The 12,328-nt window shown below is 40.4% G+C and overlaps 1 protein-coding gene across 2 annotated transcripts in view; it reads left to right on the top strand.

Moving 5' to 3' along the window:
- The window catches only part of DGCR8 (DGCR8 microprocessor complex subunit), a 42,221-nt gene that overhangs the window by 25,772 nt on the left and 4,121 nt on the right, over positions 1-12,328 (top strand). The window contains exons 7-13 of one of the 2 annotated variants that reach the window (XM_030582512.1): positions 1,126-1,227; positions 4,116-4,214; positions 6,376-6,458; positions 9,388-9,488; positions 10,054-10,160; positions 10,395-10,522; positions 11,033-11,146. In XM_030582512.1, coding sequence (XP_030438372.1) covers positions 1,126-1,227; positions 4,116-4,214; positions 6,376-6,458; positions 9,388-9,488; positions 10,054-10,160; positions 10,395-10,522; positions 11,033-11,146 — 734 coding nt within the window. The remainder of the gene's footprint in view (positions 1-1,125; positions 1,228-4,115; positions 4,215-6,375; positions 6,459-9,387; positions 9,489-10,053; positions 10,161-10,394; positions 10,523-11,032; positions 11,147-12,328) is intronic. The other variant, XM_030582513.1, reaches the window with a different exon arrangement.

Raw genomic sequence — 12,328 nt, 5'->3', positions numbered from 1 at the left:
GGATTCATACATATAACCCATTTTATCTTGCTATGAGAAGATAACTTTTCTGTGGTCATTTGAGGTGTTAGGTCTGATAGGAAGGAAAAATCAAGTGCGCAGTTACAAAATGGGGAATATAACCATCTAGGTGGTGGTACTGCTGAAAAGGATCTGGCGGTTATAGTGGACCACAAACTGAATGAATCATCAGTGTGATGCAGCTGCAAAAAGGCTAATCTGATTCTGGGATGTATTAACAGGAGTGTTGTATGGAAGAAACAGGAGGTAATTGTCCCACTCTGCTCTGCACTGGTGAGGCCTCAGCTGGAGCGTTGTGTTCAATTATAGGCACCACAATTTAGGAAGGATGTGGACAGATTGGAAAGAGTCTAGAGGATAAAAATGATAAAAGGTTTAGAAAACCTGACCTATGAGGAAAGGTTGAAAAAACTGCATGTGTAGTGTTGAGAAGAGACGACTGAGGGGCGACATAACTCTTCCAGTATGTTAAAGGCTGTTTATAAAAAGGACTGTGATCAGTTATTCTCCAAGTTCCCTGACGGTAGGACAAGAAGTAATGGGCTTAATCTGCAGCAAGAGAGATTTAGGTTAGATATTAGGGAAAACTTCCTAACTATAAGGCTAGTTAAACAATGGAATAGGTTTCTAGAGAACATCGCGGAGTCCCTGTCATTGAAAGTTTTCAAAAACAAATTGGGCAAACCCCTTTCAAGGATAGTCTAGGTTTACTTGGTCCTGCCCCAGTGCAGGGGGATGAACTTGATGACTTCTCAAGGTTCCTTCCAACCCTGCATTTCTGTCAGGAAACCTCAGTGGCTGCAGAAAAGTAAGTATTTAATAAGGCACGTTACAATAATTAGTGTATTTTTCAGTTTTCTCAGAACTTGCTCTGAGATTTATTTTCTTAGTAATTGTTTTAAAAACCTTTAAAAATGGACTCAGGGGTTTTAATAATCCATGTTTGAGGAAACTGCATTTATCATAATATTCAGTTTCATGCATTTGAATAAATGATTGATAAGCAGGGCATTTTTAATCTCAGCTTGCAGTTTGATGGGTTTTTTTGTAGACAGTTTTTCAAAAGCCTGGAATTAATTAAATGGAATGACTTTATTTTCCCAGAGTTTGTTATTAATCCCAATGGGAAGTCTGAAGTTTGCATACTGCATGAATATATGCAGCGAGTCCTAAAGGTCCGCCCTGTTTACAATTTCTTTGAATGTGGTAAGTCTGCATGAATTCTAACTTCAGCACAATATTTTTGTTCAATGATACTTATTTTAATGCTTAGGTATTCTGAAAAGCAGCAAGAAATGGAGACTTTCCTACTAAGCATCTTGAGAGTATACTGTGGGCCAAATTCTAGTTTGTACAACAGAAGTAGCATAATTTTCTGCCTCCTTTTACCTCTCCCTTACCCGTGTGTGTGTGCATGCGCACTACAAAAGCAGTGTTACTATGTGCCTCTGACCTGGAAAAACACTCTGAAATGAAAACTGATTTTAGTAATTTATTAATTTGACTTTCATCAAAAAGGAAGCCCCACTGAAATGTGGTAATCATAGCTTTTATTGTCTGACACTATTAGTCATACGGGTAGAGTTTGATTATTTCACTCATGTCACTTAGTACCCAGAAGATTGGATTTGCAGCTAATTGAATAGCATGTCATGCACTATTATTGAACTGACTAGTGTTAAAAGAATACTTTTTAAAAAATAAACACAAATTGTTTCCAAAATGGCCTTATATTAAAGTTAATGTAGACCTTTTAATTAGGAAATGTTTCTTAAGGTGCGTCTGTACAGGGATAAAAGACCTGTGAAACCACTGTGGCTGGCCTAGGTCAACTGACTCATGTTCGTGGAGCTTAGGCGGTGGGCCGAAAAATTGTTGTGTAGATATTTGGGCTCCAGCCAAAGCCCAGACATCTACACAGCAATTTTTTAGCCTGCAGCTTCAGCCCCATGAACCTGAATCAACTGCTCCAGGCCAACTGTGGGGATTTTTTATCCCTGTGTCAACATACCTTTTAGAATTGTAAGGTTTCACTTAATATATTATATATTATGTTACACACAACACACACACACTTATGCTGGGATAGCCTTAGTAACTTTAAAAAATTAATTTGAATTTTATTGCTCTCAAAAATTAGATTGATTTTGACTAGTCAAAGTTCAAATAACTTCATTACAGCTCTTGCATTTCATGTTGAAGTTGATCCGTATCAGTCTTGTCCTTATGGCCTGGGGTTCCTCCATAAATCTGGTAAAATTATAATTTGTATACATACAAATTGACCCCTGAAAATATATTAATGGATACTGAAAATGACCACTGCCCTGTGGTAAATGGATCTATACTAAGTGGCTGTTCAATGCCTCAGGCAGTTGCTGGAATTATAATTTTGTTTTTTCCAATATGGAGAGGAAAAAATAAAGTTGGTTAGGTATAGATTATAAAGTTTCCATCCAGTTAATAAGAATAGAAAGAGTGTAAAGATTAACTATATGCGTCCCAAAATGATAAAGGGGTGGAATGAATTATGTGGGTGGCTGACTGGCTGAGTTCCTATTGGAATTATTATTTCAGAGCTGCTGGGATTTCATTATATTGTGTAATTATTGAAGGTATTGGCGTGCCAGGAGCATTTTTTGCGTGGGCATCTTATTTTATAATTTTAAATCTAAATAAATACATGAAAAAAGCAACAAATTATCATAGGGTGATGGACCATATCCTAAAAGCTGCTGGCTGAGTCTTTAAACTTCCTGCTGGGTTTATCTGCCATATGAGAGGCTCCTAGTTGGACAAAGATCCAGGGAAGCAACTGTCCTTAGGATCCAACCTTAGAGATAAGGTTTGGGGCTGAATGAGTTAAATTACATTATCTAACAAATGCAACCTAAAAATGACACATAATTAGCAGATCATAGTTTATTATACCAAAACCATCTACCTCTTCTGCTGGTATCTTTCAGGTTTTCCTTGCTTCATCCAGCCACACTCCAGTCAGCCTTACCCAAAGGCATACATAACTTCCTCTCCTCTGCTTTTATCCATTTCATCACATGTATATTGGAGAAAGAACTCATACCTTTGCAGCTGTGTGGTGGGCACATAAACAAGCCATTCAGCTGCTAGACCATGTTTGTTGAAATAAGACCCTTTTCTTCTCTCACTCATTGTGTTAATCCTCTTGGATTTATATTTCAGTATCAGATTATAAAATTTAAGATCTGATATTCAGTATCCAGGTAACAAATAAAAAATTGTAATTATGTTACACACCTTACTTTTACAATTTGGGAGCTTTAGTTCTTCAGAAAGCACGTTGATACTATGCTTCACTATAAAATGCTTAGTTTTTGTGTTAGAACACTCTGTAAGCGACTCCAAAACATCATATGGAATTAAAACCTTAAAGCTGACAGAAATTCCCAAAACATTTGCTCACAGTGTAATACAATCACAGTACTTTAATTCTGAACAAGTACATGAGATAGTGATGATTTCATGGTTGAGATGTCCCTTCTAAGAAAAGATTCTCATGTTTTGTATATAAATGGGTGAGTGGTGATTGCTGTTCTCTAGAGCAGGGATTCTCAGACTTCATTGCAAGGTGACCCCCTTCTGACAACAAATATTGCTATGTGACACAGAGTGGGGGTGAAGCCAGAGCCTGCCCAAGCCCCACCACCCCAGGTAGGGGGACCATAGCCCAAGCCTCACTGCCCCTGGTGCGGAAGAGGGGTGCAAGCCCAAGGGCCCCACCACCCAGGGCTGAAGCCCAAGGGTTTCTGCTTCAGCCCTGGGTGATGGGGCTTGGGCTTCAGCCCTGAGCCCCAGCGAGTCTAAGCCAGCCTTGGTGACCTCATTAAAATGGGGTCACGACCCACTTTGGGGTGTCAACCCACAGTTTGAGAGCCCCTGCAAGGAATAACAGTTATTTTTCAGATCTCTTGAGGTTCAGAGGAAGAAGAAAACCAATATCCAAGTATAGGGCATTCTCATATTCTTAACGGTTTTATTTTTAGTGTATGTTTTTAATGTGTGTTTATATTTAAAAGATTGGAATTTTGAAAAGCTTTTCTCTCCCACATTTTAAGAGAACCCAAGTGAGCCTTTTGGAGCCTCAGTGATTATTGATGGAGTGACTTATGGGGCAGGAACTGCAAGCAGCAAAAAACTCGCCAAGAATAAAGCTGGTAACATACATACTTCCTAAGTACCAGCCATTAAATTGCTATGCTTGCCTGCTTGTACCTCTGCGTTGGAGATGATTGGTTAACAGCAATGAGTAGGATTAAATTAAGCTTTTTTCAATACTCTATTGAGAGAGGTATTTGTGTAGAAATATAGTTTTGGTAGAAAATGGTTAACAATTGATCTGGGGAACACTATTAAATGTACAATGAATCCTGTCTGAAGCAACTAACTGGGGGATTTAGAAACCTTGGATAAACTTCAGACACTAACATAAATAGTAATCTTGGATCTTTAATCCACAGATATGAAGTAATTCTCTATTTCTAGAAAAGCCATAAGATTTCATGAGATTTAAGATCATAAAGGGTGAACATAGAAATGTGAAAGGTAAAATATAATTACCCAATTCTTGGTCTTCTGTGAAATTCTCTGGTCATTTTGATCGTTTTGCTTGGTAATAAAAGCAGTCTTGCTTGGTTGTGTAAGCCATATGGAATTTAGTCTTTGGAAATTGGAATAATACCATTTGCTCCTTATTTGCTTTCAGTTGTTTAAGATGTTGACTCTGTTCAGTAATAAATCTCTGCATGGTCTGGCACGTGGATACCTTAAACTTTGTACCTATCCCTAGGTTTGAATGTTTTGGAGGCCTGCTGCTTTCAAACTCTGGCTTAAGGGCTCAGAATAAAGACAAAGTATATTTTAAAGAGTGCCCAAGTGATTTAGGAACCTACAGCCTTGGCCATGCTTTAAAGCCTTGCCAACTTTAGAGCTATACCAACAAATCTTCGTAATGCAGATGCAGTTATACAAGCAAAATATGATTTTGTTGATATAGCTTAGACTGGTTTAGCAAATGAAATAAGATATACTTGCAAAAGCACTTTTTTCTGGTATAACTGCGCCTGTACTTGGGCTTTTTCTGGCATTGCTATCATAAAAGCATCACACTTCTAACCATCATAGCTGGCAAAATCTTTTAAAGGTAGACCTGGCCTTAGTCCTGTTGACTGTCAGTGGAACTTGGTCTTTTGTGTCCTTTTGAAAATAGAATTTAAGCACTTTTGAAAGTGTTTAATCTTGTGACTCAGGCTTTTGCCAGCAGCAGTTGTTCAGGGGTGAGTGTACAGCTTAAAAGTGATGAGTCTTTCAATATTGACTCAGTCAGTAAGCTTAAATACACTTCCTTAAGTAAGTCACTGTTCAGAGACTCTGTACTTATAAATTAATAAATTGTATGCTACATAGAGGCTTGGAAGGATTAGATTTTTATTGGTAAATGTCAATTTCACCATACATGCACAAACCAGCTAAGAAAACTACCATTGATGATGATAAAAAATTACATTTAGACAGTTAAAAAAGTGCTGCTTGAACTTCTTAGAGTTTGATTTAAGGATATTTACTTTGTATATTTTAATCTGATGTTGACAATTTGTGTGTTAATGGTTATAAAGCTTTAACTCTTTGAATCTGTATGTCTACAGACAATTATTTAATGACAGAGCTCCCCATAGTTACGGACAACTGTGGACATTTAAATTGATAAAAATGGAAAAAATGCTTAAAAATAAACATTCAGATTATCTATGTTGAAATTATTCTTAAAAAAAAAAATAAAAAATCCAATTCTGCCAAGCCTCATTATAAAGTAGAAAGCAGTTTTACTTATCTGTGAACTGCATCTCTGAGAATCTTTCATTCTAGAACAGCAGTCCCCAAACTTTTGAGGTTTGTGGCCCCGCTCCTTACCCCTGTCTGCAGCCCCTTGGGGCCGTGGCTCGGGTGGAGGAGGGGATGCGGACAGGGTAAAGGGGCCAAGGTGGGGCAGCAGCTGGGGCTGGGAGTGGGATTGAGGTTGGGGGCAGAGCCACAGCCAGGGTGCAGGGGCGGAAGTCAGGCACGCGGCTGGAGACAGGACCGGAGCAGAGCTGGAGGTGGGGAAGGGATGGGCGGTGCTTCCTTCCCACTCCTGTGAGGGCTGGCCAGGGCCCTGCCAATCACCACACCTCATGGTCCTCTGCATCCTCTAGGGGGGCATGCCCCACACTTTGAGGAGCTCTGTTCTAGAAAGAAGTAATGTTTCCTTGTCATAAACATGCCTTTGTAGAATCTTTGTACATAGTAAATGTAACCAAGACATTAAATCATTTTCCACAGCCCGAGCTACACTGGAAATCCTCATTCCTGACTTTGTTAAACAGACCTCTGAGGAAAAGCCCAAAGACAGTGAAGAACTTGAGGTATAAATTAACTTGGCCTTCTGATATAAAATATCTTAATTTTAAAAAACATTAGATGCCAAAAGGCAGAGGATATGTGAATGCTGACTACATAGTCAGTTTCCCATTCAGATGGAAGATTTTAGTTTAAAGTCTTGAAATCTATAGTAACTACCTAATAGCCAAAAAATGATTAAAGGGTGTGAAGGGTTCTCAGGGTTCTCTCTAGCAAGATCCAGCATCAATACATTGTGGGAAATGCAGATCTCTCCGAGCCTTGGCTGCTGGGATTTCTACCACAGTATTGTCTTTAGAGCCTGCTTGGTGGCGGAAAAGGAGACCTCTGATCTTCTTTCATATTCGTTCTGATACATTTTGAAGTTCATCCAAAATCTGCTTCAGCTGCTAAAAATGACAAAGTTGGCAGCTTTATTCCTCTGACCAGAGTCTCCTGGTTGATACAAAAGGAAGTAGGTCTCTGTTTCTCAATCCCCTCCCTAGCCTCCATTTTGTGAGGCTTTCCTTACCTGCGAGTAACTTTAATGCTGCCTCTGGTGTTGCTCGTAAATTTCCTGAGCAGCATCATGAAGCTGACATTCTTGACAATTTTACTGCTGTACACAAGCCTCTGAATAGCAGATGTGAAATGTCAACATAGTGGTTCATTTAAGCAAAGCAATAGCAAAATGGCAAATTGAAGCCATTAGTTTGCTGACTTCATAAGACAACACAGAATCCTCTTAAATTTGTTTCACATTTGGAAGGCTGTCAATGAAAACTTAAATTTTGCGGAAACTGATGACTTGGCTCTGATTGGGATTTGTCATGGGGAACTGGATTTTTCCAGCCCTGAACACAAGACAGTATTTTGTTTGGTTGTAGGGTGTTTTGTTTTGTGTTTTTCTCCTTCAGCGTTACAAAGTGCTGTCCTAATGTAATGAAGGAGAGTCCCTCATGTTTTCAGGAAGAAACTGTAAATACTTGTGATTTTTCTTATATTATCAAATACATGGTGCTTGGAATTGTGGGGAGGGAAATCCAGTCACATACAGGTAGTCTAAAACTATCATGGTAAACAAATTTTGGGTGAGAGGGTCTTAGTAGGGATGAGGTCTTTTTTTCCTTGTCCTCTTGATGATTTGTGAAAATGATAGTTATTCATATGTTTGACTTTTTCCACATGCTTAGAGTTGCTGAAAAGCACATTGGATAAATAAAACGTGTAGAAACTTCAGAGAGAGACCAGACTTAAGTTGCCAAGCCTATTTTGTCCCTTAACTCCCAATTAGCTCTATCCACCAGGTTAAAGAAAAGCCCATGGAAGTGCAAGCAACAGCACAAATAAAAATTTACATAAAACCTTTAATAGTAGCTTAGAGGTAGATCACTATTTAGACTTTGGCTATTTTAACCAGTACGTGCATTGGAAGCAACTTCTTGTGCATTTACTAGTCCAGGAGTTTCCAAACTCTTTCAGTGTAGACCATTGCCAACATTGTGGCAATTACAGCAATTGCTTGCAAAAAATTGATAAAATTAGAATATTTAATGCATCTGTTAATGTGATCAGAGGTTAATCACTGTCTAATTTTGCTCTTAAATACATTTCCCTTCATATTTGTTTTTCTCCCCATCTTTTTCCCTGTTTCCTGGGTCTCCTGTCACTTGCATATACTGCCTAGCCACTTGCTTTTCAATTGCTTCACTCGAAATTGTTGGCCTGCCTTGTGTCCCCTGCATATTCCTCATATGCTAGTGGTTCCATTCCCTGAGGCTGGCTCTTGTTTGCATTCTTTCTTGTTTTTAGCCATTTCTGCAGGCCTCCAAGCTCTGCATTGCCAAGAGCACCTCAAATATCTGTAGAGAGAGCTGAAAACAAGGAGAGCCAGCTCTCCATGGACCACCAGAGAGTGCTGGTGGCCCACATGTTTGGGAGTCACTGTTCTAGTCTGCCCTTCTATCTCATTCCTGGTGAGATTGAGCTCATTATTCTTAAACTATCCCTAAAAAACGTGTGTCCAATCTTGAAATAATCGGCGACAGATACTGATTTAAAATAAGACCAGGAGTCACACTAGAAGGAACACTTTGCTGGAGTTTTCTGAGCCTGAATTCTCTGGGCGTGTTCATATAATAGAAAGTGGATAGTAGCTCTTCACTGTAAGAAGCTAATAAATCTCCAACCTCAAGCTGAAACTTTGGGCTACAAACCCGAAATCATGAAAAGTACTAGAAAGGTGGTTTGGAGGAATGACACCAGGGCTATTTGATTAACGTAGAGAAAATATTATTTTAAATTTCTGGTATCTGCCTAATTGAGTACTTTCAATAAATACCCATAAATCATGAGTAGAAATTAAAGAACAGTCATCACTTGAGCCCTTTGTTTTTGCCCTGAAAAACCCTAAACAGAACAGGCTACCTAGAAAGAGAAACTGAGACAACACCACTCAGCAGATTGAAGTAATAAGTATGGGAGTTGGGGGAAGCTTTTATCTTATTATGGCTGACAGCCCAAAGATTTTTTTAACATGTAATAGAAAAGCATTAAATCACAGCTGAGAGTTTCATTGTATTAGGCAATGATGTTTTCATTATGTGTGAAATTCCAATAAGTAGAACTGAGAATTACATCTTTTGTGGAAATGGGGGAGCGTAAAAGAATAAGGTCAGACACTCTTTCTAATATACAGTAGAGGATTGAGTACATTTTTCTCATTGTATATTGGAATCTGAAGAAAATGGTCTGTAGCATTGCTTGCTAAAATAGGACCAATGCAGTAATTCTGATAATAGAGATCTAATGTGCAGTTTAAAATGCTCTGTGATGAAAAATATAAAACGTAATTTGTTTACAAATGTAAATATAGAAGAAATTGAGAAGTAGGAGACTTTCAATATTGTGCTTGCTTGACGAGTAGCTAAAGAACATCTCTCAATTCTTTTGCAGTATTTTAACCATATCAGTATTGAGGACTCACGGGTATATGAACTGACCAGTAAAGCTGGACTGTTGTCTCCATATCAGATTCTCCATGAGTGCCTTAAAAGGTAGGATCACATCATAACCATGCTAAAAAAGTTACTGAGGGGCAAATTCTGCAGTTTGTTAGATGCACTAAAGTGGGAAGGGTACAAGAGTTCCTCTGTTCTTTTCTTCCTCATCTATGCCTATTGTGGCACCAGCGGGACGGTATACCTTTCCAGCACTTGTGAATATCAGTGTGGCCGCCCACTTACTCTGCCTGCTATGACCCTAAGGAGACATGAACTGCTGTTTAGCTATGGTTTGCACCAGTATATATACTGCAGCATTGTGCCTTGCTCCATGTCTGGTATTGCTGCTCCCCCTTTGTAATGGTAGGATCTGGTCCTTAGAATTTTTTATTTATTTTTGTCTGTCATCTGAGAGGGGGTAATGCTGTTTTTTTGCAAAGCAGTACAGTCAAGTTACTGACGCAGAAAATGAGACTCCCTGTTAGCTTGCTTAATTTTTGAAATTTACTATACTTTAAGTCCAGATTCAATTATGTTAACCTCACATTGTTCTGTTCAGTTTGTCTTTCTATGCAAGTTACTTGGTTGACCCTTATAATATTGATTTTTTGTGCTTAAGAAACCATGGAATGGGTGACACATCTATCAAGTTTGAAGTGATTCCTGGTAAAAATCAGAAGAGTGAATATGTCATGACTTGTGGCAAGCACACAGTGCGAGGCTGGTGTAAGTACTGTTCTTGATTTTACTTCCTATGCTTGCCTACAAATTCTTTTTTCCTGCCCTCCTCAACACTTACCTTGCATGAGTTATTTTGTTGGTACATGCGTATTCCACCCCTCAGTGTATACATCTTGAAGAGAATTAGAAATATTAGTTCATTGATTCCCTTAATGTAGTTTTTATGTATACACATAATGTTCTAGTGTGGTGATTGTGCGTTGGTTATCATTTGTACAGGTAAGAACAAGAGAGTTGGGAAACAACTAGCTTCTCAGAAAATCCTACAGCTCCTGCATCCGCACGTGAAAAACTGGGGCTCTTTGTTGCGTATGTATGGTAGAGAGAATAGCAAGATGGTCAAACAGGTAAGCATGATTTTGTGGTTGCTTTGTAATCTACCCTGTAAAAAGTTGCTTTTTTCTATTATGATAATGAGCAGTTAAAAATGATAAAAACAAACTCTTCATTCCTTTCCTTTCCTTGGCATAGCTTTCTAGTCCTAACACTCTTATTCATCGCATGTTACTTCTCTATATTGATAAGTAACCCTAAAGGATCTTCTGCTTTCTGAACTGATTCTTGCTATTGTCATGACAGAAGGTCAGCACTCTTTCAGAAAGGGAACGTTTTCTCAAGCTCACGTGTGTGCTATAGAAGTATAGGCTAAAATGGCTGGCTAAAACGGTAACGCCAGTTTTTAGCAACTAATACACAGTTGACTTGTTGCATGTACCTTTTCACTTAAAGGAGGGTGGGGGGAAGAAACTCGACCTTGCTTAAATTCTGAAAGATGTGACTATTTAAAAAATACCTGAGACAGCTTTTTTTGTTGGGTAACCTTTTTTTCTGCTACAACTTACGGTCGTATTGTGCAGGAAACCTCTGATAAAAGCGTGATAGAACTTCAGCAGTATGCCAAAAAGAACAAGCCAAATCTACACATTCTGAACAAGTTACAGGAAGAAATGAAAAAGTTGGCACAAGAAAGAGTGAGTGCATACTGCAGACTTCTTAAAAATACATGTTAAAATTGTGTTGTAGGGCCAGAACGCAGAACAAAGTTAGTTTATTTTAGTGAAGACGAGACACTCAAAACTGGAATTTTACTGCTGGAGGAATTCTGCGCCACTGTATGCATGCAGAATTCCTATCCCCTGCAGATTTCTTTGCTTCCCTGTAGAAAAATGACTTCTGATGGCGGAGCAAAGAGAATCTGCAAGAGCAGTCACATGCCCCTGCTGGCAGGTTGTTTTGGGTGCCCTGAGCAGCCAGCAGAAAGATAAATTGCAGGGGGGAGTGTAGGGATGCCCTGGTTGGTAGCCCCAGCTGGGCTGTGGAAGGGTGGATTTCCCAGGTCAGACCCCCTCCCCACCCCCGGTTTCAGGAAGCTCGACCCCCTTTTTCCACCTCCATTGCTCCTCAGCTGCGGGGGTAGGGGGTCACTGTAATAGGAGGTGCTCCCCCATCCACCCAATCCCTGTGCATCTGAATGCCCTTCACACCCAGAGCCCCTGCTGAGCCTCCCAGCACCCTGATACCTCAACACCCCCATGAAGCCTTACCCCCTGCATCTGGACCCCCACCTTTGTACCCAGACTGCCCCTTGCCCTCAAACTCGCACCCTGATAAGCCCCACCCCCTTCCATATCTGGACCAACCTGACAAGCCCCCCATCCTGCCGAGCCCTACTCCCTCAGCACCTGGGCCCCACTGTTGAGCTCCCAACACCCAGACCCTCCCTGCTGATCCCCAGGCTCCTTCACATGGACCTCCCTGCATAGACCCATTCCCCCTGAATCTCCCCAAAAGCCTCTGTGCATCCGGTCCCCCCCCCCCCACACACACACAGATTGCCCCATGCAGAACCCTCTCACCTGGATTCCTTCCACACTAAGCCCCTCCACTCTTCAATCCTGCTGGGCTGAGCCTGCCCGCCCCCACTTGGATTGGGGCTCAGGGCTGGGCATGCATGCATACAAGACTCACTGTCCCTTTTTCTACCTATCTTGGTGACCCCGGGAAGGAGGGGCAGAGCTCTGGGGTGTTTCTGGGGCAGGCCTTGCTATTCTGCTGTGTTGGGTGTGGGTGTGAGTGCAGCCTCACTGCTGAGTCTGTGTCTGGGGCAAGGGGTCTACAGGGTGATCTTCCTCTGTGCATCCAGTGGCGTGTAC

Source organism: Gopherus evgoodei, chromosome 13 (assembly GCF_007399415.2).
Source record: "Gopherus evgoodei ecotype Sinaloan lineage chromosome 13, rGopEvg1_v1.p, whole genome shotgun sequence".
Lineage (NCBI taxonomy): Eukaryota > Metazoa > Chordata > Testudines > Testudinidae > Gopherus > Gopherus evgoodei.
This window is presented reverse-complemented; position numbering and strand designations above follow the sequence as displayed.